The following is a 24,082-nucleotide window of genomic DNA, read 5'->3' on the forward strand; positions in this document are numbered from 1 at the left end:
CGGAAGACTACAACTTCAAAAGTATAAACACACTAAAAATAACTTCTGAGTAAGGAAATACGACTGCTCGTGTATTTTCCTCCTCTGTATCCAGGTCGTGGTCCGCCAGCTGTTGACCTCTGGTTTAACCTGACAGCAGGGTGTGAGGCTGCTGGGATTTCGTTTGGCCTGTGGTGTGCTGGAATCTTGATTGAATCAAACCGTCCATGCGAACAGCTAGTGAAGAAACAAGATTCGGGGAAGGTCTGGATTTGATTTCAGCCTCAAGCTGAGAATGAACACGAGCGGTTCTCCTGGGAGAGCCCGGAAAGACAAAGAAGGTTTCCAGAGATGCTAAACGGGGAAGCGATGATGAATGAGATCCTGATTTGAATTGTGGGTATTCCAATAGCGTCAAAGACACACCACGAAGACTGTTCTACCTCTACTCGACTTGTACGTGATGTTTCCCTCTAGTGACCTTGTTTCCCTTCTCAAACTCAGACTTGAAAGTCTGTGAGGTCTAAAAATTGCTATCATGAAACTTCTAGCAAAAAAAAACAGATCATTTTACCACAGAAACCTAGAAATAGCAAATAAACAGTAAGAAATCAGCATTTTATTCCTCCACTAACAACTGAAGAACTATCCATTTGACTCCTACAGGATTACATATCTGATTCCTGTGAAGCCGCAGGTCAAAGTTCACCCAAACAAAGTCAGCAGAAGTGAGAGTAATCATTACCAGAAGCAAACCTACGCCTTTTGTGTCTCTTGATTTGAATGTTCTGAATAATCAGCCTTGTTTTCATGAAAGATAAACTTGAGATACTGTCTCCTCTCTTCTACCTAGGAACAAAACTCAGGCCGTATCTTCCTGAGCTTCTTATAAACACTATGAGAGTCGAGAGACATACCTTCCCAGGAAGCACTTGGGGAAGGTGGTGAGTTTGCGTTTCCTGTCCTTAATGAGGTGGCCTTGTTTGCTCAAGAGGTTGTAGAGCTTCTCGCCTTTCTCTGAAATCATCACCCAAGTGTCCTGCTCCATCCCTAACCTCAGTGCTTCAGGAAAAATAGCAAGAGACAGAAAGAAAGAAAAAAAAAGAACCGGCAATGAGTCACATCCTGCTGTATGAATGTGAGTAATATTCAGTTTTATACACAAAATATATAGGTAACTTTCAATATTTACCTCGAGAAAGCTGGAAAAGCTAACAGCGAAAAAGCCTCTAGGCTAATTACCACATACACTCGAACCTTCCGCTAACTGCTTCTGACACATTTAATTGGATGGAGCGTACACCGTGTTACGGCTCGCTGCCTGTCATTAACGTTACTCACATTTTCTCCTTTCTCGTTCCTTCAAAATGGCCTCCAGCCACTCCTGCTTCTCTTCAGCCGTTTTGGCCATGCACACAAACCACTTGTTCTTCGCAGTGTTATGGATTTTCCAGCCGTTGTTGACGATGTTCCCGCTGCTGTGGTAGTCCGCTAGAAAAGGCAAGAAGAAAAGTGAAGACCTAGCTCAGACCACGAAAGCTAATCAAAGTTACTTCTAGTTGCCACAAAGCAGCTTAAAGAAAAGACTCGAAATTCCTACTCAGGAACATGAGCTGGTCTACAGAATTCCGAGATTAGCAAGTGATGTTGAATCGTCATGGCTGCTCAGAGCATCCACTATAAACGAGCACTTTTTACTTTTAAATGACTTAGATAGATAGATAGATAGATAGATAGATAGATAGATAGATAGATAGATAGATAGATAGATAGATAGATAGATAGATAGATAGATAGATAGATAGATAGATAGATAGATAGATAGATAGATAGATAGATAGATAGATAGATACTTTATTGATCCCAAAGGAAATTAAAGCTAATGCTTGCACAGAATTTGTACTTATACAGTATATAGAATTTGCTTTATTTGGTTAGATTGCTGCTAACAAAAGATGGATATGGACTGGATTTTTAGCCACTTTGTAGCTCCTTCGTAACCCAGAGGTAGAAAATAAAGTTCTGACTTCTTACTTCTGAGTGTGGTCATCTGAATGAAGGATCATGGGTAGTACGACATTCCTGAACAGAAAATAGTTCAGGTGGCTTTTTTGAGGGGTTTTTGTGCTAGTCAAGTGTCCGTAATTCCAAGTTACAAGACGAACGTAGCAGTAGAATTTTAGTCCTGGGATGAACATATGGCAGGTTTTATGACTATAGCAGCAGTTTTTAAGCACAAATCTATAGCAACCAGAAGAAGAAAAAGAAGAATGGAAGAAGTCTCAGGATGAAGGAATCACAAAACGCTGAAGTAATACACAGCACAATTGGGGAAAATGATGTTCTCAGGTGTTCCACCATGAAATATGTCATAAAACACTACATGAAAAACCACAGGCCTCATCCATCACCCTAATTAGAAGATAATGAAGAGCTGACACCCGATTTCAACACTTTGCCCTGATTACATTTTCAGTTCTTGTGGTTTAGAACATAAAACAAACTCAAAACAAAGGCTTTAAATCATAGCAGCGTTTCGAAAAAGTGCACTTTCACAGTAGCTGTGTTTGAGATAAGCCCTTTTTTGTGGAACAACTGTAAAAGTTGTTCCACTGAGTAAATTTTTCTTCTGCTCTACAAATCACCCAGCGATCCGGTCTAATGAAATCTGAGAAATTACTCTGTGAATTTTATGGGAGTAAACATCCTAAGGCGACTGAGGTGGCACTTTTTCCCCTTCACTCTTTTTTCCCCTGAATTATAAACAGAGCATTCTCTCAATTTTTAATCAGTCCTGGCATGTACATTATTATTATTTTCTCTCTCTCTCTCTCTCGACTGACTAGCCTGAATGTTGCATTGATTTATCTGTCTATATCTCAGTGGCCAAATCAGGCACACTACACCAGAAATACAGACAGAGACATATTGATCTGTTTTATTACACTACCAGCAGAGTAAGTGTGTGGGTCTGAGGTGAGCTAGGCAAGACGCAGAAAATATCCTGACTCAGAGGAAGTGCGAGCGTGGCTGTTGTTTCAAACGGCTTGACATTCTGCCTGCAGAGGTATACTGTGCTAGCAAATAAAACCAAGCTGTTATTTTTAACTTTAGTGCTAACGTGTTACTTACTCAGTTAGCAAGACAAGCTAGACGAACATAGCTGAGATTTTGACAAAAATATTCAAGCTGTAATGTAATGATGAGGTAGAAAAGTGCAACCATTGCATTTCTAAGGTCTAATTATATAGTATTATATAAGCCTGCAACCGTTAGCAAGCTCTCACACAACAAGAAAAAACGGCTTAACTAGCTCCTTAGGACTGATGTTGCCGACACATTTAAGGGGAAAGTAGCTAAAGCATCAAAAGCTCAAGACAAAGCTGTAGCACTGAGTAATTGGAAAATCGAAGGGAAGGACATGGTTGCAGTGAGTGGGACAAATAGTGGCAATAAGTGTGTGATTAGAAATTTGTCTTCGGGGACAATGGTGAGGAGTGACTAGTGACTGGGGAAAATGGTGATGAGTGATGGGTCTTTGGGGCCAGTGGTGATCAGTCAATGATTAATGAGGAACAATGATGATGAGGGATTGGTCAATAGAAGCAATGGTGATTAGTGATTGGGAATAATGATGATCAGTGCCTGGTTGTTGGAAACAAACAATTCCTCATTAGGAACAATGATGATCAGTGAATGATTGACGGAAACAGTTGTGGTCAGTGATCGGTCTTGGGGAACAATGTGGATTAGGAATTGGTCTTTGGGAACAAGGGTGATGAGTGATTTGTCTTTGGGAATAATGGTGATCAGTGATTGGTCTTTGGGGACATTGGTGATGAGAGGTTGGTCATTAGAAATATGGGTGATGAGTGAATGATTTATGGGACCAATGGTGATGAATGATTTGTCTTTGGGAGTAATGATCAATGATTGGTCTTTGGGGACATTGGTGATGAGCGATTAGTCATTAGGAACAATGGTGACCAGTGAATGATTTTTGGGAACAGTGGTGATGAATGATTTGTCTTTGGGAGTAATGGTGATCAATGATTGGTCTTTGGGGACAATGGTGATGAGCGATTGGTCATTAGGAACAATAGTGATCAGTAATTAGTTAGTGGGAACAATGGTGATCAGTAAATAATTTATGGGAACAATGGGGGATCAGTAATTGGTCTTTGGGGACATTGGTGATTGTGGTGAGTGGTTGGTCATTAGGAATAATGGTGATCAGTGAATGGTTGATGGGAACAATGGTGATGAGTGATTGATCTTTGGGAATAATGGTGATGAGCGATTTGTCTTTGGGAATAGTGGTGATGAGTGATTGGTCTTTGGGAACACTGGTGATGAGTGGTTGGTCATTAGGAACAATGGTGATCAGTGAATGATCTTTGGGAATCATGGTGATCAGTGATTGGTTGATGGGAGCAATGGTGATTAATGATTGGTTGTTCAGAACATTAACTGATGCAAGCTATATACAGCATATATACACTCAATGTACCCAGCAGCTGTGATGACAACACTGCTTAGGACAATGTCATATTAATTAACAGTAGCCAGTACTTAATACTTAATCATTAAATCATTTTAATATGAACTTTAACTTCATTTCATGTGGATTTGGCTTGACTTTAAAGCGAAACCCCAAATGGCTTTAAATAAGATATGGACAAAACTAAAAAAGAAAAAACGTTATTATCCTGTACATTCTGTATATTCTATAAAAAGTCAAATGACAAATCTTCCTACTTAACCAGAATAGAAACGAATAAATCCAATCCACTTCTATATATAGCTGGAAGAGCCATTTTTTAAGCCACAGATGAACCACACCATCAATCACCTTCATTATGTGCGAGTTAAGTCGCAGTAATAACTATATTTCCCTTAGAACTAGGGAGATTGTGGAGAACACCCATGAGCCTGTGTGCTAAATTTGGCTTTGTTTCCTCCCCACGCACTGAAACTGATCTCTGTTTAAAAAGCCAGATATTAAATCCACCAGAGGCCAAATTGCTTCTGCAAATATAACTGATAATCAGAGCTCCTCCTCAGCCAAGATACACTCCGTAGTGTGTTCAGGCAAGAAACTGAGCTCTGAGGATCTGTCATCTTGCCCAGAAAATGGCATTTTTCTAACCTTTTGCTGTTGAAGCGGTTAGATGTGAACCCCAACCGCCTAGCAAAGGAGTAGCACCAGATATAAAGTCTTGAGGTCGGCACATCAGGCGAAAAATCATTGGGGTTTTTTTTCCCTCATAACTCAAGTGGGAGATGGAACTCCATCATCCCCCAATGGCTGAACAGATGGATTTAGTTACAGCACATGGCAGGTGGGGCACGGATGTTAAAATATAGTTATACAGAGCGAAATAAAGTTCCATACAACTCTATTACATGAGCAAAACCTTAAGGCATGCTACAGTATATCATAACTTATAACATTATAGCTGAACAGGGATTTTATTTCACCATAAATATGAAAAATACAATTTCAAAATATCATAATATACATTGATTTATGCAAATGAGGCTTAGTAGGAAAATATAGGCATTCATTTGCATGGCTGATTTGAATATTTTAAATAAAATATGATATGCTTTTAGAATTTTTTTTCTTTTTAAAAATGAGGTTTTTTTCTGGTTTAATTTTTTTTAAATATTATCCTAATTTTCAGTATAAAATCTGACAGAAATCCAACAATAATTAACTTTTTTTTTTTATCAATTTTTGGGAATTTCCTGTAATGTCCTTCTAACCAGAAATTAGGAATAAATATGTAAAAGTTCAGGAATGTAAGAAATTTGTATAGAAATAAATGATTTTCAGAAATTCATATGGTTCATATTGTAATGTAAAATAAATTGGCGTATATTATATAACATGCTTTTCAGGGAGATCTGGCATGAAGAAGCGGGCGGAGCTTAGGGCCTTCATACTAATTGCCCATCTTTTATGCATATATATTTTTTGAGTGTTATGACTGTTATATTTTAGTACCACAAGAGAAGAGCAAAGAAAGTGTTGGAGGTGTGTTTTTCTTTAACAAAAAGGAATATGAACCGCGCACACTCACCTGTCCCATCATCCACATTCTCCACCTCCATCACCTCGGTGTTGATTCGTCCCCGGAACTGGTACCTCGGGCCCTCGGTAGCTGCCTTGCTGTTCTTCAAACGCCTGCCAAGAAACACAGACATCTCCAGAAAAGTTCCTGATACTCTACAAGGTTCTATACTCTGCATGGGTTATATGTTACCTGTTCTTCTTCTTGCAGTAGACCAGCAGGTTGTCGAAGAGGAAGAAGACCCGCTCCTGGATGTTCCCCGCTGAGATCTTCAGCAGCACGCCCTGCATCAGCATCTCCGTACAGCTGTCTGTGATGTTAGAGCCCTGAGCAAAGTGCAAGAAAAAACAAGCGTTAGCTTGCAAGAAAACCTGCTCACGCTGATCTTCACGAGGGATTTGGCTTTGAAACTGTCTTTCTGCCTTGCACGAGAATGGATTCTACAAGCTCTGTGAAACGTGACTTGACAAAGCTTGGATTGGGACAAGGCCAAGCCATACAGCACTTACTACTACTACTACTACTACTACAGTCACTGCTTCTGTTCAGGAGTGTCCAGCATGCTGTGAGCAGGACAGACAGCACCAGCACACCACTGTGCCTTGTCCAATTTATATAGTGGGTTTGTTTTCCTGTTTGGAAGGCATTAGAGATAAAAATAGTACACAATGATTAAAGGAAAAGAGCTGAGCATTACAACCTGCTGCTTCTCTCTTTCTTTCTTTCTGCTTGTATAAATATTATGTACACTTTTCTCACACGCTGTTGTTTCTTATAGCTTTGATTTTGTCTCTCTTTCATATCTGTCTCTCTCTTTCTCACACACACACACACACACATTTGTTCCACTCATAGTGTGCCAAAACTTTTATGAAACTGCCTGTGTCTGATTCATCAAAACGTTTTATTTGGCACATCTGCGATGGATCAGTCGTAAAGGGCAGCTCAAGTGGTGCAAAATTGGCTAGTCAGCCGCTAGTAGGCTAGTAAGCTAGGTCATGATTGTGTCCTGTGTCTGGACATTTGAATCCTTTGATTCCCAGAAAAATGCTTAAGACGAGTCAATCCTGTCAAAATTGACATCAACAACAAGAAGTAGCGGTGGTGATGAGTGATGGGTCTTTGGGGGCCAGTGGTGATCAGTCAGTGATTGATGAGGAACAGTGGTAAAAATATGATTGGGTATTAGTGATTAGGAATAATGGTGATCACTGACTGGTTGTTGGAAACAAAGGTGATGAACGAGTTGTTATTAGGACCATTAATGATTTGTGGCTAATTGATGGGAAGAGTGGTGATGAGTGGCTGGTCTTTGGGAACAACTGGGATTATTAATTGGTCTTCGAGAACAACAGGGATCAGTTATTGGTCTTTGGGGACAATGGCGATCAGCGAATGATATATGGGAACAATAAGGATTAGTAATTGGTCTTTGGGAACAACTGGGATTAGTAATTGGTCTTTGGGAACAACTGGGATTAGTAATTGGTCTTTAGCAACAACTGGTATTAGTAATTGGTCTTTGGGAACAACTGGGATTAGTAATTGGTCTTTGGGAACAACTGGGATTAGTAATTGGTCTTTGGGAACAACTGGGATAGGTAATTGGTCTTTAGCAACAACTGGGATTAGTAATTGGTATTTGGAAACAACTGGGATAGGTAATTGGTCTTTGGGAACAACTGGGATTAGTAATTGGTCTTTGGGAACAACTGGGATTAGTAATTGGTCTTTGGGAACAATAGTGATGGGTGATTGGTCTTTGGGAACAACTGGGATAAGTAATTGGTCTTTAGCAACAACTGGGATTAGTCATTGGTATTCAGAAACAACTGGGATTAATGTTTGGTCTTTGGGAACAACTGGGATTAGTAATTGGTGTTTGGGAGCATTAGTGATGGGTGATTGGTCTTTGGGAACAACTTTAGTAATTGGTTTAAAGGAACAACTGGGATAAGTAATTGGTCTTTGGGAACAACTGGGATAAGTAATTGGTCTTTGGGAACAACTGGGATAAGTAATTGGTCTTTGGGAACAACTGGGATAAGTAATTGGTCTTTGGGAACAACTGGGATAAGTAATTGGTCTTTGGGAACAACTGGGATAAGTAATTGGTCTTTGGGAACAACTGGGATAAGTAATTGGTCTTTGCAGCCTCCACATCCAATACAAATTATTTTTTGAAGTGGCGGTAAAGTAGTAGCAGTAGTAAAGTGACCGTCCACTGTGTCTCTGCGTGGTCTTCTCAGTTAGCCTGCAGGCCTGCGAGGACACACAGCTGTGCTCCGGGTCAGCGCTAACAAGCAATCATCCTCCTCTGGAAGGCAGGATGGAAATAATGACTCTCTCCCACTCACTCACACACACACACACACACACACACTCCACACACATCACTCCACCCTTCCACCCACACCCTCAGCATGTAGACAGTAAAGCTTAATTGAGTCTCTGTATAGATTCTTTCTATGCAGACGGAGCTAAACGCTGGCCATTAATAAAAGCAGCAACTACAAACCTGACTGCTTTTGTGTGTGGATGGGAGACAACACACACACACACACACATGAATTTTCATTTATAATCTGGAGTAACGCTCAGGCAAATTGCCACTCAAGAACCACCAATGACTAAAACGGATAACAAATCGGCTTCCAAAGCTCTTCATAAAAGCTATTTTGGGAGCGGGGCTGAGCTCAGAACAGTATGTACGCCTAATTGATGAAAAAAAAAGCCTAAAAGAACACTGCACTCATGTCGAAGCCTTGGCCATGCAAATGTTTACGATTTCTCGCCTACAAGAATGGGTGTGTCGGCTCCGAGGGCTTACATTTGTTGCAAAAAAAAAAAGAAAAAGAAAAGGATTTTCAAACAAACCCGGAGCCAGAGTCATTTTGAAAAGGCTTTAAAAAGCCACTCGAATGTACGTCGCTTGTTAAAACATGACAGACTGTTTTGGATTCTGCGGTATGTTTTTTACGGCGGTTGATGTGGACAGAAAACCTGGCTCCGATCATTTCAACATGCGCCTTTTTTGTTTTCCAGCAAAATGGCTGACGTGTAAATCTTCTGCCATTCTCTGAGCAATGAGCTGATTTTAGCCGCATTTAGAGTGCATGTAGAAATCGTGTAGGAGGATAAAAATCCGTTAGCATGGAATCTGGAATGTCAGAAATACACCGTACTGATTAAAGCAATATATAACGGTACTATAACATTAACTAAACTAGCTGTACTAAACTAGCATTAACTAAGCAGTGTTGCGTTAGCGTAAAACCAGGCTCGGAATCTTTACTACAGCAATGGAAATGTTTACTGGGGTAAAAAATCCATTAGAATAAAATCTGTAACATTAAAATGTCAAAATCAACGTACTAACTAAAACAAAATATAAAAGCATTATAAACTATTATGTCTTATAAACTAGCTAAAGCAGTGTAGAGCTAGCAGAAAACCTTTCAGCTTAAATAAAATCGGAAATTCCTTTTTCTTAGCTAGCTAATGTTTAACTGTTTATTGTGTAACATCAGTAGCCAGGTTTACTAGTAAATTAGCAAGGAGACGTTTTAGAATGACTTAACCCAGCAAACTAGCAAGCTTTCTATGTTTATGTTAAATTATTTTACAATTAAAACCATAAGTTGACATATTGTAAGCTATCCCTCTGAAAAAATACCTTCTAGCCAGCTAGCAAACATACCGATCGTTCTATGATTTAACCTAACAGTCAAGCTGGCTAGCTAAGCTTTGTCTGTCATTAAACTATAAGCTTGTTAGCAAGCTAGCGAACATTAAGGAAGCTACTTATTGTGTGAGAAAATCCACTAGCGAAGTTTCTCTCTTAAGCTGGCGAACAAGACGAGGTTACAACGTGAGACGGGAAAGCGTTACAGCTGCGCTAACCCGCAAGCTGAACTATGTTCATTATGTAATAAGATCCTGTGTTTGTTAGCGAGCTAGCATATGTTAAGAAAGCTATTGTAATTAACAGCAATAGCCAATTGTGTTAGCAAGTTTTGTATTATTTCAGACATGTTTTGTTACTGATTCAACTTCAACTGCGAGAACACTTAATGTCCACCGCAATACTAGCGTCTCCGATCACACAAACGTCTCTGTTCCTTTAGCGAAGTCATACTGAAGTAGAGTTCAGCTTCTGCTACACAATCTGACTGGATTCCAGGACAGCATTAATGAGAAATCTGCTCTGTCCTGGATCGAGGTGCCACGTTTTCAAAAATAAATGAATGTTATTTTTTTTATCCCATCCTACAGCTCTGATATTTATAAAATACAGAAACAGACCGTTCTAGAACATTCCACAAGCTCTCATTCCTAGCTTTTCCTTTCCAGGGACGTTTTCTCTGAAAAGTCCGAGTGGAGTTTTGGTGAATTGGTGGTTGTACACACCTCCCAGCCCTCGATGTGCGACTGCCATTCCTCCAGAACCTCCAGCTTCTCCATCTGTCTCTTGGCTTCGTTGATGCTCGAACACACCGCCTTCATCACTTGGAGCGACTCGTGCACCATGGAGTAGTCAGTGTGCTTCTTTGGTGTTCGTTTTAGCAGCTCCTGAAATCACACACACACACGTGAGCACGTGCTGTATATGTTACATTCATATACACTCACTGGACACTTTAATAGGAACACCTATGCACCTGCTTGCTTATGCAATTGCTCTATGTGGCTGTAGCATAAATTGTCAGTCATGTGTGTCAAAATCCCAGAGATGCCTCAGCAGTCCGTAGCCAGGATTTTGCTGTGTTCTCTGGGTGGGAGGAGCATTTGTTCTCTCATTCATTCATTTGGTACACGCCCTTATACAGAGAGACTTACATTTATCTCATTTTATAAAACTGAGCTATTGAGGATTAAGGGACTTGCTCAAGGGCCCAGCAGTGACAGCTTGGTGGATCTGGGATTCGAACTCATAACTTTCCTATCAGTAGTGCTACCACACCCCCAAATCAATCAATCAGTATCCTCTCCCCCATCAATCAAACTGACACTAGCAGTCTGTGAGATCATACACTGATCAGGCATAACATTACGACCGCCTGCCTAATATTGTGTTGCTCCCCTTTTCGCTGCTAAAACAACCCTGATTCATCGAGGCATGGATTCCACTAGATACCTGAAGGTGTGCTGTGGTATCTGGCACCAAGATGTTAGCAGCAGATCCTTTCAGTGCTGTAAGTTTCAAGATCATGGAGGACTTTAAAGGACTAACAAGAATACTTTTGATAGATAGTGACCACCCCCACAAGAGCTGCAGTTTTGGAGATTCTCTGATCCAGTCTTCTAGCCATCACAATTTGGCCCTTTGCTCAAATCCTTACGCTTGCCCATTTTTCCTGCTTCTAACACATCAACTTTGAGGACAAAATGTTCACTTGCTGCCTAATATATCCCACCCACTAACAGGTGCCATGATGAGGAGATCATCAGTGTTATTCACTTCACCTGTCAGTGGTCATAATGTTATGCCTGGTCAGTGTATATGTAAAAGTGCACAGGTAGCTCATTCCTCTGAGCCCGAAAAGATGTGGTCGGCTTCCCAGTGGACCTAACTGTTTTGTGGGAATTGGGCAAGACTAAATTAGGGAGATAACTGTGTGAAATCTAAACAGAAATTAATAAGTAACCACTCTTTACAACTGCGGTGAGCTGAAAAGCATCAGAGCCTTAAAGACCATTCTCCAGTCTCCAATTTCAACTCACAACCAAAGAACTTTTTTTTTTTACAATGTGTGATTTTCGCCCCAGTGAAAGCAATTCGGGGCCAACACAAGCATTAAGAGCATAAACCCGGCTTAACTCAGCTACCGCATAGAGATCTCCTAAACCCTATACCCCACAGGCCAACCCCAACAGCTCCAGCATTTTAGCTTAACTCTAATTTACAGAAAGGGAACATAGATCACTATCACTATCAAGTGCTTAGTTAGAAGGCTTATCTGTTCCAGCTGTGAGATCACAAATGAAACGAAAGCTTCAAGGACATGAAAGAACAAGAGATTGCGGTTCTGTTATGCCGAACTAGCGCTCACGGGTGTTTAGCCTGAAGCAGAAAGATTTTTGGAAAATTTTCTGGTTCAGAAATAAGTTGAGTGTCAGCAGCGGCGGTCTGCTTATTTTGAAACATGGAATGGTTCAGATGGAGTCAGCTTGACGGGACCGTTTCGCTGACGCATTACCGCCAGCGTTATTAACAAGCTATGCTTTAAGTCAGGAAATATTACAGAACTTCAGGTTGAGGCTTTTAAACAAGACTCTTAAATCCCAGTGGCTCAATGGGTTGTACGAGGATTCTTCAAATTCTTCATTTTAGACTTGGAACTTTGAACGTTTTTTAGGACAAATCGAAGCAGGTTATCGATCTTCATGGTGCCTGATGAACTAAGCTTGTATAAAATCAATGCAACTTAATAAAGATAGATAGATAGAGTCTCTTGGCTGTGTGTTTGTAAAAAGGCACAAAACAAGAGAAACAAATAAATGCAAGCCTCATGAGGCTAAATCCCCTCCCATATAACCCACTTGTTTCAGTCTGGTTTCATGCGGATGAGTTTTAAAGCCCTGGGCAGAAGGTCAGCAGGCCATAATGAGGGAAATAACAGATTTTCACTCACTCTGAGAAGCAGAGGATATTTGCAGATCCTCTGGATGGGAGCCACCAGGTAGCCTTCCAGAGGAACCTCTGTGTTCTTTCTGCCTCCCAACAGCATGCAGTTCTGATGAGCAGCAAACAACCAGAATCAGTAACATAGAACCAAAGAGCTAACAGAAAGAACCAAAAGAGCAATGGAACAAAATCAGAATGAAGGATGAGATATAACCAAATACCAATAGGTAATGTTTATTGTTTATTTCAGACCAGCAAAAAAGGGTAGAGAGTAGATTAAACAAACTATTAAAAGAACCAATTAAACAGAACTTTAGAGTAGTAAAAGAGATAGCTCAACGGAGAACCGCACAAAGAAATGCAAAAAAACAGAAGCATTAAAATGAAAATGAATTAAAATGAAATAAAACGATTTAAAAAAGTAAAATAAAATAAAACAAAACACAATAAAATAAAATGTGAAATAATATAAAACAAAATGAATAAAAAAGATAAAATGAGAAAAAGATAAAAACCTGAAATAAAATAAAACAAAATAAATTAAAAAAGACAAAATTAAATAAAAAAATAATAAAAATAATAAAAATAAAATAGTAACAAAATAAAATGAAATAAAACAAAATGAAATGGCAAATAGAAACAAACCAGTGAGCAGGGGAAATTGCAGTGAGACAGAACCAGAGGCTCAGCTGCTATATGCTTTGTGGGTAATCCGATCTTCGGCAGCCTCATACAGCACCAGTGTTATCAATGTCAAGGCCATAAAATGCAGATTCAATCAAATTCTTTTAAAAGCATCAAACCTGGTTCTTATTCTTCATCTCTACCCCCATTATTAACATCTAACATATTTAAAAAGCACGTGAAGGATGGGAAGATCATCCCAGGTGGAAAGTGGAGGAAGAAGCGTGGTTTGTCTTTGCTATTGTTAGAAATAAAAAGCTGGATTTGTAGCTCAGCTCGGAACCACAACCTGGTTTTATGAAGCTTTTAAGTCGTAAACGAGTGACTAGTGCACTGAGGTGTGAGTATTGTAGGTGTGTGAGAGTGAATATCTTTTCCTTATACTGTTTATAGTGTGGAGTGATCGATACTGTACATTTCAATAAAGGAATACGGGAGTGAGATTGATGTTTGGGTGCGAGCATGATGGAGGATTTGGAACAAATACTTACCAGAAGACACGTGCGAACACTTCGGATCTTGTTGAGTTCCAGAAGAAGCCTCTGGGCTTTCTCGTGGTTTCCACAGTACTCATCATAAACCTGAAACCTGGCCCTCTGAGGACACACACACACACACACACACACTTTAGTGTGTACACACTTAAACTCTATTCAGAGGTTATGTGAGAGTTAGGCATGTAAGGGCGGAGTTTGAGTAAAACTCATTAGGCTCAGTAGGTGTGTCTAAGTTACACAAAATTCTGAACTTGAACTTAAGTCCACTGGAATATGGAATGTCCATCAATCTATCCATTCATCCATTCACCCATCCATCCATCCATCCATCCACCAGTTCATACATCCATCCATTCGTCCATTCATCCATCCATCCATCCATACATCCATTCATTCATCCATCCATCCTTCCATCCATCCATACATCCATTCATTCATTCATCTATCCATGCATCCATCCATTCTTTCTTCCATCCATCCATCCATCCATCCATCCATTTATTCATTCATTCATCTATCCATCCATTCATCCCATCCATCCATACATACATTCATCCATCCATTCATCCATTTTCTATACTGCTTATCCTACACAGAGTTGCAATAAGCCTAGGCCATTTTCATGGAAATTCTTGCAGAGAGTTTCTCCTAGTGACAAAAAGGCATTTCCCCTTAAATATGAAAGAGAATATCCTAGTAAAGATAAAAGTTATTCACAAAGCATCTTAAAAGAACTCTTAAGGTCACAAGGTGTTAGGTATAAAGTTGAGGACTTTTGAGAGGCTTTAAAAGTTTCTTTAGAAGAGGAGAAAATGGCTGAATCTATTTATCTATCTATCTCTGTGTGTATATCATTTCTGTCACTATGGAGCTCTGTCTATAACAGGATTGGTCACATAGTTAATATAACCCCAGCATGACATATCCTAAAATTTCTTAACATAGTGACAAAGTCAAGGCTTATAATAGACCTTATTTAAAAGTTTTTTTTTTATTGGACAACCAATCACAGTCTTCAAAACAATGTGTGTCATAACTAGTAACTGGGTCAGCCCCGCCTTCTCTCTAAGATAGAACTTTTTGTCTATTCCTTGGGCCAGAGCTGCTCTGAGATTGGTCCTGAATCACTCTTAAGCTACATTTTTAGGCTAAATTAGGAGCTCTCTGAGATGATTCTTAGAATCTTTATAAATACGGGCCCTGGAGACTATCCAAGAAGACTTGGGCCACGAGGTAAGGGATGCACTGGACAGCCATCACATGGTACACCTATCTCACATACACTTACACACCATTTCACACACTACAGTCAATTTATAGATGCCCATTAGCCTACAATGCAAGTCTGTGGACTAGTAAAAGAAACCAGAGAACCTGGAGGAAACCCTAAAGCACTGGGAGAACATGCACATGTTCTTTCTTAAGAAAGAGACCACAAACATGAACAACATGCCGGAGCTTACATTTTATCTTTAACTTACGGTGTGAATACACGTAACTTTATTGATCCACGCATAAATATTGATCCATCTATAGATTCAAGACTTGCCAATTCACAAGACAGTGATTTGTACACATTGTAACCTGTAGCTTCTCAAAGACTTTATTGCTAGAATTTCATACACCAGTGACAAACAGGCTAATTTTACCAAGATATACTAGCTAGCTAAGGTTTGCAGCTAGTATAGGCTTGATATTCATTCCATGATGACTGAACATCAATTACTGTCAATAAAATAAAATAAAAATATTTCACCACATGAAACGCTAAAAATAAACAAAACACACCACACTTATTTGTTACGTCGGCTCTTTGGGGAATACGCGTGCATAGATTTACAGTGCTGGGAGAAACAACCAATATGGAGTCTTAGCAGAATTACACACCCGATTCCCTTTAGCTAAAAAAGAACAGTTTTTTTTTTCTCCAATCCCATCAGTCAGAGTGACAGAGCGTGATTTGCTGTGGTCAGTCGTAGACAGGGTCCATGTGAGAGTCCTTCTTAAAAATAGCGGCGGTTTTCTCATGATTGCTGAATCATGTTTTAAGTGATGGTTGGCACTACGAGACTCGGGCTATCGTCTTTGCGCAGGCCTACCGCAGAGGAGGTTTCTATTTATCTTTTGGGTTGATGGTGTTATTACAGCTCACGGGAGGTCTAATAGGGAGAATTAGCGCACTGAACCACCTGTCTAAGTATAGGACAGTAGATTAGAGATTGTACTGTACTCACAGTGATGGACTGTCCAGATGTTTGGCCACAGCATCATGTCTTAAAGGTGGCCAAGTAGAGCATATGTTATAGTTATCAAAAAAAAAAGCGAAGAAAAGAAAACAAGTCACCTGTTTCTTGGACGTTTATAAAGCGTTTATAAATGCTGTCCAAGAAATCGGAAATGTTGTGATGCGTATTTTATTCCCATCGCGAGTTGTCTAGCTTTTCCTCATATATTTAAACCCACTTTTAATGTGGCTTTCTGTTGAATCCTGAAATATTCATATCCCCTGGGATAGATCACATACACATGGAATGTACCATGAATGCTTTTTTTCAGAGAGATAACCCTCTCTCTCTCGAGAGAGACTACAAAGAGACGAGGATGAGAAAAACGAGGGCTCAAAAAGGGACGGGACAGAACCATAACCGCAGCTGCACCCACGATTTCAGCCTCTCTAGACACTTTGTTATAAAACATGTGGCTTTTCAATCGGATTTTTTCAGTCACGCTATGATTCGAATGATAAAGTAGAAGCAGAACTCAGTGCTACAGAGCATGAAGTGTGTAAAAGTGTGTGATGTGGATTATTGGAGGATAAAAAAAACACAACAACATTAAAGTTGCCACAACATGAAGAACAAAGCATGAGAAACTTGTGATTTTGTGAATGGTTGTAAAAGGGCTAATGGTTGCTGATGATGCTGCTCATACATCATGTTTGCATTTTATTACAATGTCGCAGAAAGTTCTTTACGTTAAGCGAATGCTAACTAGCATATGAAAGATAAACTCGTAAAGGAAAGCTAGCTTGTGTGTGAAAAAATCTAATTTAAGCCCCGCCCACTTAAACAGCTCTCTGGATCTAGCTGGTGCTTGAAAAATTGAACACTAACTACAACTGAATTGTTATTACGTCATGGCTCTAAAACATATAACAATTTTCTTTTTGAAAAAGAGTTAAATATTTGTTTGTGTCGACCGTAAAAACTCTTTCCTTTCCAGCTAGTCTCGTATTTAGATAATTAGCATAAACACATTTGATTGGTTAAGCAGTAACCAATGGAGAGAATCTGTAAAATAAGCTTCATGAATACGGATCCGGTCTGCCGTGAACCACTTGATGATTCCTGTTTTTCCTGAGACTGGGAATGGGAAAGACAAGGTCATCATGTGTATGATCTCAGAGACTCACAAAGTGAAGGAAGCAGCGTCCAATTTCATGATGCGGGTGGGGGTCCGGCTGCAGGAGCTCCTCCACCATGGCCAGGAAGTCTCTGTGCACACACCGGATCTCCTCCAGGTTGGAGAACAGCACCTGGTGAGAGAGCACATGTGGATTATACAGATGTAATGATACATGAGTTGGAAAAGAAAACTAATCTTTCTGCTTGATAGAGAATGGTTTCTGTGGCAGATAATAAGTAAAATATCCAAACCAGACTCACAAGTCAGTCTAGACACATTACAGTATCTCTAATGAATAACCGTAACCTCTGTGTGACCCCACAGCATCACACACACACCACATCCTCCAAGACAGACACTCCTGTATGAGCCAAAACAAGCAGCACACACAGATTCCATGTTTACGCCCTAAAGTAAGCAAGCCCTGTGCGTCACTAGCACTCGTGGTCTTGCGACAAATTCTTTAACCCATCAGCCCCCCCCCGGGCTAAAATAAACTCCAGCTGCTTCCTGTATCATCCCTTCTTTCCACCTTCATGCAAATTTGGACCGGATTTAATTGTTTTAGTGGATTGTACTGAAAATACTACTTTTGCTGTTATTCTCAAAACTCACCTTAACAATCTCTTCTGTGATGTTTTTATCAATTTTAGCCACAGCGTACTGGTTCAGGCGGTGCAGGAATCCCTGTTCAATAACAGAAATAAAAGAGAAAGAATTAGTTATAGCATAAAATGTAGAGATAAGAGAATTATCGTATCGCGCTCGAAAGAGTCAAATCAATCGAGTCAGAAAATGAATGATTCACGTTAATCAACAGCCAGAGAAAGATTATAAATGCAGTACAGATACGGCAGGGCCGTACAGTATATTCCCAATGTTTGAGATTATTTATAAAAATAAATAAATAAATAAATCACACAGTATTCAGTAAGCCCAGGCCTGGGAGATTCTGAGTCGTTTAAAACGAACCCAGCTCAGGAAGTCAGCAAACCAAATAAATCATCTCGTAAACGCCACCGAATGCTGACAAGACAGATTGTTGCATGAGGAAAGCGTTATCTGTTCTTATTTTATCTGCACCACACCATCACATCTGCACAGCTAGCAAATTCTCCAAGTCTCCTGTTTTATTGCAAACACTCAGGGTCAATGAGGTTCGTGCTTTTTTTAGGTTTAGAGATCTCACAGATTTCAAAGAGAAATAAAAAAACAATGCTGCTTTGGTTTCTGAATCTTTTTGACTGTAAGTGGTAAATGCTTCAGCATACCAAGACATTTTGGACAACTTTGTGTGAACAGTTTGGGGATGACCCCTTCCTTTTCCATCATGACTGCACACCAGTGCACAAAGCAAGGTCCATAAAGACATGGATGAGTGAGTTTGGTGTGGAGGAACTTGACTGGCCTGCAAAGAGTCCTGACCTTGACCCGAAAGAAAACCTTTAGGATGAAACAGAGCGGAGACTGTGACCCAGACCTTCTCCTCTAACAGCAGTGCCTGACCTCAAATATTCCCATAAACACACTCCTAAACCTTGTGGAAGTCCTTCCCAGAAGAGTTGAAGCTGTTATAGCTAAAATGGTAAATCCATATTAAATTCATGCACATGTTAAGGCAGATGTCCCAAAACCTTTGGCAATATAGTGTAACTGAGAATAAATATTTAATTTGTATATTTATATTTTTTTTCCCCAGCCTTATTTCTCTTAATATGTGGATTACTTTTGGACTGCTTTCTTTCAAGTCATTAATATAAAACAAGCTAAAAGTTGATTTTGTTTTAAATCACGTGAATGTTATTTGTATATAAAATTGCAGCAATTTGAAAGACGAATACGACTTTTTGCATGTTAATGCTCTTTTAATTTATTTATTTATGAATACATTTGTTTGTATCCAGGTCGATAAATGAAGCCTATTATTAGCAGGTCCACATGATACTCTATAACAAACATCAAGAAACCTTAGATACAGTAGATTAAACCAGAGGTTCAGGCCACATCGAACATTCAAAGCCAAAGCTATGGGAACTGTGATGCTTTGAAATGATCCCTAGTGAAGATCTACAGACCTCTTCATTTTCTACATTCAGGCTCTAAAACGAAACAAATGCTAGATCATTTTCTAAACCACACATTGTTTACGTTCGAGGACACGAATCAGATACGCCTCAGTCCCTGATGAAAAGCATTCCCATCATCCAGAACGCCTGCTTTCCCAAGAGGTTAAAGATATTCAGTATCCATGCATGTATTGTGTATGAACAATGTTCCTGGGAAAAACTATTAAAGAGAAAGGGCTGTATTCCGATCGTCAGTGACAGAGCTAATAAAGCTGAGACACACTGCAGCAGGGCTGGAATACGTCGAGCTTCTTGAGCACACCAAAGAACTTCCGCTAAATACTTTAAGACTTCTTTAATTTTGTGAATATGAACTTGTATCATATTCTGATCGAGCTCTGTGGGACACTTTCCATGCTTCGTCGTCCTACGCACCATTTTGATGACACAAACATAAGAAAACAAGGCATTTCCTGTTAGCATTTCAGACCCAGATCTGCTGATTACGGCTATATCGCTATCCAATCTTCCAGGGATGATTCCAGTGAAGTACACGGCTAAATTAGCCGGTGAAGTCTAATTACAGGGCGCTGAATCTTGATTACAAGTGGCTCACATATTTCAACAATCACATTTTTAAACTGTTTCCAAAGTTACGATAGTAGAACACCCATGGCATGGACTTGAATAAATAGTCACCGTGGTAAACATTTAGCATTCATTGCTTCTTTGTGTGGTAATGTGGGATCTGATTAGCAAGTTTAATTCCGACACACATAGATATTAAAACACACACACACAGAGAGTGTCTTACTTTGGATAAATTGGGTTGAATGAATGCAGATTTTTAGACCAGTTCATATCATTGAAATTCCACTGCACATTCAGGTCATTTGCAAATGGAAAGAGTTTCTACTTTATTGACCCACATTATTTATTTTTTCAACATAGGATGTGGGTCAAAAAGGTTACTAAAGGTCAAACGTCTTGCCCAAGAGCAGTGGTACATCATTTAGGCAAAATCTTTTTCAGAAACCTAGGTGATTTTGGCTCATTGATGCATAAACCGGAGCGATCTCGTTACATTTTAGTTCCATTTTAGTGCCATGATTTTATGGCACACTAACCCCAAATTGTTTAATAAAAAGCTATGTATCTGTGTAAGTACACCTCCAGTACTCTTTGCAAAACAGACAGCATCAAGCAATCTTTCCTCCACATTTTCCTGTACAAAATGATGCACAATACAGCTGAAGTGAGGAAAAAGTAGGATTTGGGGATCAATCAACCCCTACATCAACAAAACAACTGACTCTATGTGATTGAAGATGATCAGTTTGGTGGACATTTAGAAGAAAGATGGTACTGACCACCAACCAGCAGCTTTCAGACGTAAAGGGTCATGAAATTGACCCATTTCCATTTGGCCACTGTGTTACATAACAACAAAGGAATATAACCCTCACCTCACACCACTGTTTTTGGTCCTGAGGAGCTGCCTGGATGTTTATTTTAGCAAAACCCATTTCAAAAAGAAAGAAAGTGCATGAACATTCCAGTAGACTTTTAAAGAGAAGGTTTATTGCCAAATAACAGCGAAGAGTGTGTGAGCTGAAAGCAACACTGCAGTGATGGAAACAGCTGTACAATGTTCGCAAGGGACCACAATATAATCAGTCCTGAGACTAGAGCTACAGTCTGGAGACTGTGGTGGAACTGAGCATCAGCTTCCTGTCTGTCTGTCTCTCTGTGGAGCTCCAGAGACGGACCATGAACATCAGAGCTCTGATAAGAAACACATGCTCGGTACAGTTCAGAGCCGATTTTCGTGCCCGGATGTCCTTTTTTAGGAAACTCTCCACTTGTCGGAGACGAGCACAATCAGAAGCAGGCGTCGCAGCCATCAACGTGCCAGGATAGTTTTGGAATGTGGGACAGGAAAACTTGCTGGAAACCCCCCCAGGACCGGCATACACGGCTTCAGTGACTACGTTCTCACTTGGATCTACTCTACAGTCACAGAAATTAGACATAGATGATTCCAAATGATTATGGTCTGGAAGAGGCCTTGGGATAGAACGGTGGAGACGGACCAAAATTGAAGCAAAAAAAAAGTTTGCTTTTTGCAAAGAGGCCTTGAGTAAAGCAAAAACAGCACCTCATGGGCATCCTGTCCTGGCAGACTATACAAATAGTTCAGTCTTCACACACACACAAATGCTTCGCTTGGCCGGTGCTCTGTAGAGGTTTGGAGCAGGAAATCCAGGATTTATTAGAGGCAGGCCAGACGACTGACTGCCCCAACACTCAGTAGCTTTTCTCAGATCATAGTCAAATCTCACCATAATATTTTCACCATGCCTGGAAAAACGGCCGTCACGCAAAACCTGGCTTCCTTCTAATCATCACATGCTCTTGCACCTGCAGCCACGATGAACATAAGAAGCACCATTATGGAGTAAAGAATTCAGAAGTCCTTCAGGAGTGTTTAGCATTGAGAATAGGATGGATTGTACAAGCCGGCCTGTAAATTAGAGATTTATATTCATTACCTGTCATTTTTATGGTGTGGATATAAACTGGAGTTCACATAGGTTACTCTTTATAAGTTATTCTACTACACCGTGGTGGAATTCTCGAATCTGATTGGTTAGAAGGTGTTTTCTATAGCAGCATAAGCTACATATTTTACTTATTTTATGCACATTCCACATACTTAAGTTAAATGTTGACCTCTAAACTTAATCTGTGGGATGTGCTGGTCAAACAAGTCCAACTTTCTTAAAAGACTTGCTGCTAACATCATGGTGCCTCATACCACAGCATACCTTCCGAGGTGTTTTGTCCTCACCAGATCACCAGATTAGAACTGTTTTGAAGGCCATACTATTACGTAGGTGGTTTTAATCTTATGGCTGTATGCGACACACACGAGGCAAGACGCTTTAAATATCTTGTGTGTTACTCAGTAACCGTGTATGCTGACAGCTGTTAAATAAACGGACGCATGTTTCTCTTCAGCACCAACAGCTCTTCCATTCCAAGGTCATAACATCATAATAACCGGAAGATCTCTTGCTCCTGCACTTGTTATCTGGGTCTCAGTCTAAGAAAACAAAAGAGATACTGAATGAACTGAGGGCACATGAAAAAAAACAGTGTTCCCTTCCTGACACAACATCCACCGAAGCAGACGAAGGTGAGTTCATAACCAGACATAATATACTGTAGAATAAATAACAACAGCTTTATCTATTTTCTAATACGTTTACCGACACACATATCCAGAGCAACTTTACAGTTTCTCTCATGTTATACAGCTAAGGCTTAAGGGCCTTGCTCAGGGGCCCAGTAGTAGCATCTGGGTGGACCTGGGATTCAAACTCACAACCTTCTGATCAGTAGTCCTACGCCTTAACCACTACGCTACACGATTGAAAAGAGATATATATTTACATTTCTGGCATTAGGCAGACACTCTTATCCAGAGCAACTTTACAGTTTATCTCATTTTATATAACTAAGGATTAAGGGCCTTGCTCAGGGGCCCAGCAGTGGCATCTTGGTGCAACCTGGGATTCAAACTCACATTCTTCCCAACAGTAGTCCATCACCTTATAGCCACTAAGCGACCACATCCACCAAAACCACAGGAATGGGCTAATACCTGATGCTGCTGAACCGATACGGACCTTTTTCCCCTAATAATTAGACTAGTTTAATAAAATGATAATAAGACAAAACTTTTCACTACATTTATGCAAGGAAGATTTCAAGCTAATATAAGTCTAATTATCTGGGATATTCTGTATACTGTTATTACAGTGGCCTGCATCTTTTCCACATTTTATAGGAACTAAAATAACATCACTGGGACTCATTAGGGTTGTGTATCATTAATCTACACAAAACTGAAGTGAGGGGAAATATCAGTATGGCTTCCCAAATTACTTAAATCCGAAGAACTTTGAAATACGAAATTGATCTGGTGGGAATAATATATAAGTTTCCTTAATTATCTGATCACTTTATGATGGCATAAGTATTCACCCCCGATATTGCTGTGAAGCTTTCCATCGCCATTATTCCATGTATCACATCTGAGATCAGTAAGCGCTGCCAGAAATATGAAAATATGACCGAGGAATTTCATCGAATTTCTGAAATACCAAAATCATCAAAAAATAAAAGATAAATGAGATAAAATGATACCCTTCATGGCCACCCTGATGAGACATGATTGGTCAAATGACCAGTGATTACTCAGATGAGATGTTCTATCAGTATCTACTGTCCTGTTCTGACCCGTCGTTCACTCAAATGAACTTTAAACCTTAAAAAAGTTAATACAAAAAAATGACTTTTTTATCCCATTTCCACTGCTGGAATACTTTTTGTATGTTTGTTGGTGGTTTTGTTTTCGACATGAAGCATTATGTAACGAATTATATGAGTTCATAACAGGATTTCTAAACAGGACCAGTACATTCTGTGCAAATGAAGAAAGACTTATTGCGAATATGATCATTAGAAACAGGCCGCTTCAGTCTGAAGACGTTTCGCTGATTCTTTGTTGTTTTAATTAGTCCAGATTTTCATTTAGTGTCAGATAGCAAACTTTCTCCGAGGCTCAGTAAAGTGATTCAAGTTAAAACGACTTTGTTATTCTTGGTGATAACTTGGTAAATGCATTAAAGGGATAAAGATGTATTTTTTGGTGATTTAACATTCTGGGGAGATAACAAA

General features: G+C 39.7%; 1 protein-coding gene across 1 annotated transcript in view; it reads right to left on the reverse strand.

The window, feature by feature from the left end:
* prex2 (phosphatidylinositol-3,4,5-trisphosphate-dependent Rac exchange factor 2) overlaps window positions 1-24,082 on the reverse strand; it is a 115,231-nt gene that overhangs the window by 80,073 nt on the left and 11,076 nt on the right. Inside the window, exons 2-10 of the mRNA XM_058376712.1 lie at window positions 17,886-17,957; window positions 17,278-17,400; window positions 13,860-13,964; window positions 12,692-12,793; window positions 10,467-10,628; window positions 6,249-6,382; window positions 6,066-6,169; window positions 1,321-1,470; window positions 897-1,041 (exon numbers count right to left, since the gene is read on the reverse strand). Of these exons, the coding sequence (XP_058232695.1) occupies window positions 897-1,041; window positions 1,321-1,470; window positions 6,066-6,169; window positions 6,249-6,382; window positions 10,467-10,628; window positions 12,692-12,793; window positions 13,860-13,964; window positions 17,278-17,400; window positions 17,886-17,957 (1,097 nt within the window). The remainder of the gene's footprint in view (window positions 1-896; window positions 1,042-1,320; window positions 1,471-6,065; window positions 6,170-6,248; window positions 6,383-10,466; window positions 10,629-12,691; window positions 12,794-13,859; window positions 13,965-17,277; window positions 17,401-17,885; window positions 17,958-24,082) is intronic.

The sequence above is a fragment of the Hemibagrus wyckioides genome, linkage group LG23 (genome assembly GCF_019097595.1).
Source record: "Hemibagrus wyckioides isolate EC202008001 linkage group LG23, SWU_Hwy_1.0, whole genome shotgun sequence".
Lineage (NCBI taxonomy): Eukaryota > Metazoa > Chordata > Actinopteri > Siluriformes > Bagridae > Hemibagrus > Hemibagrus wyckioides.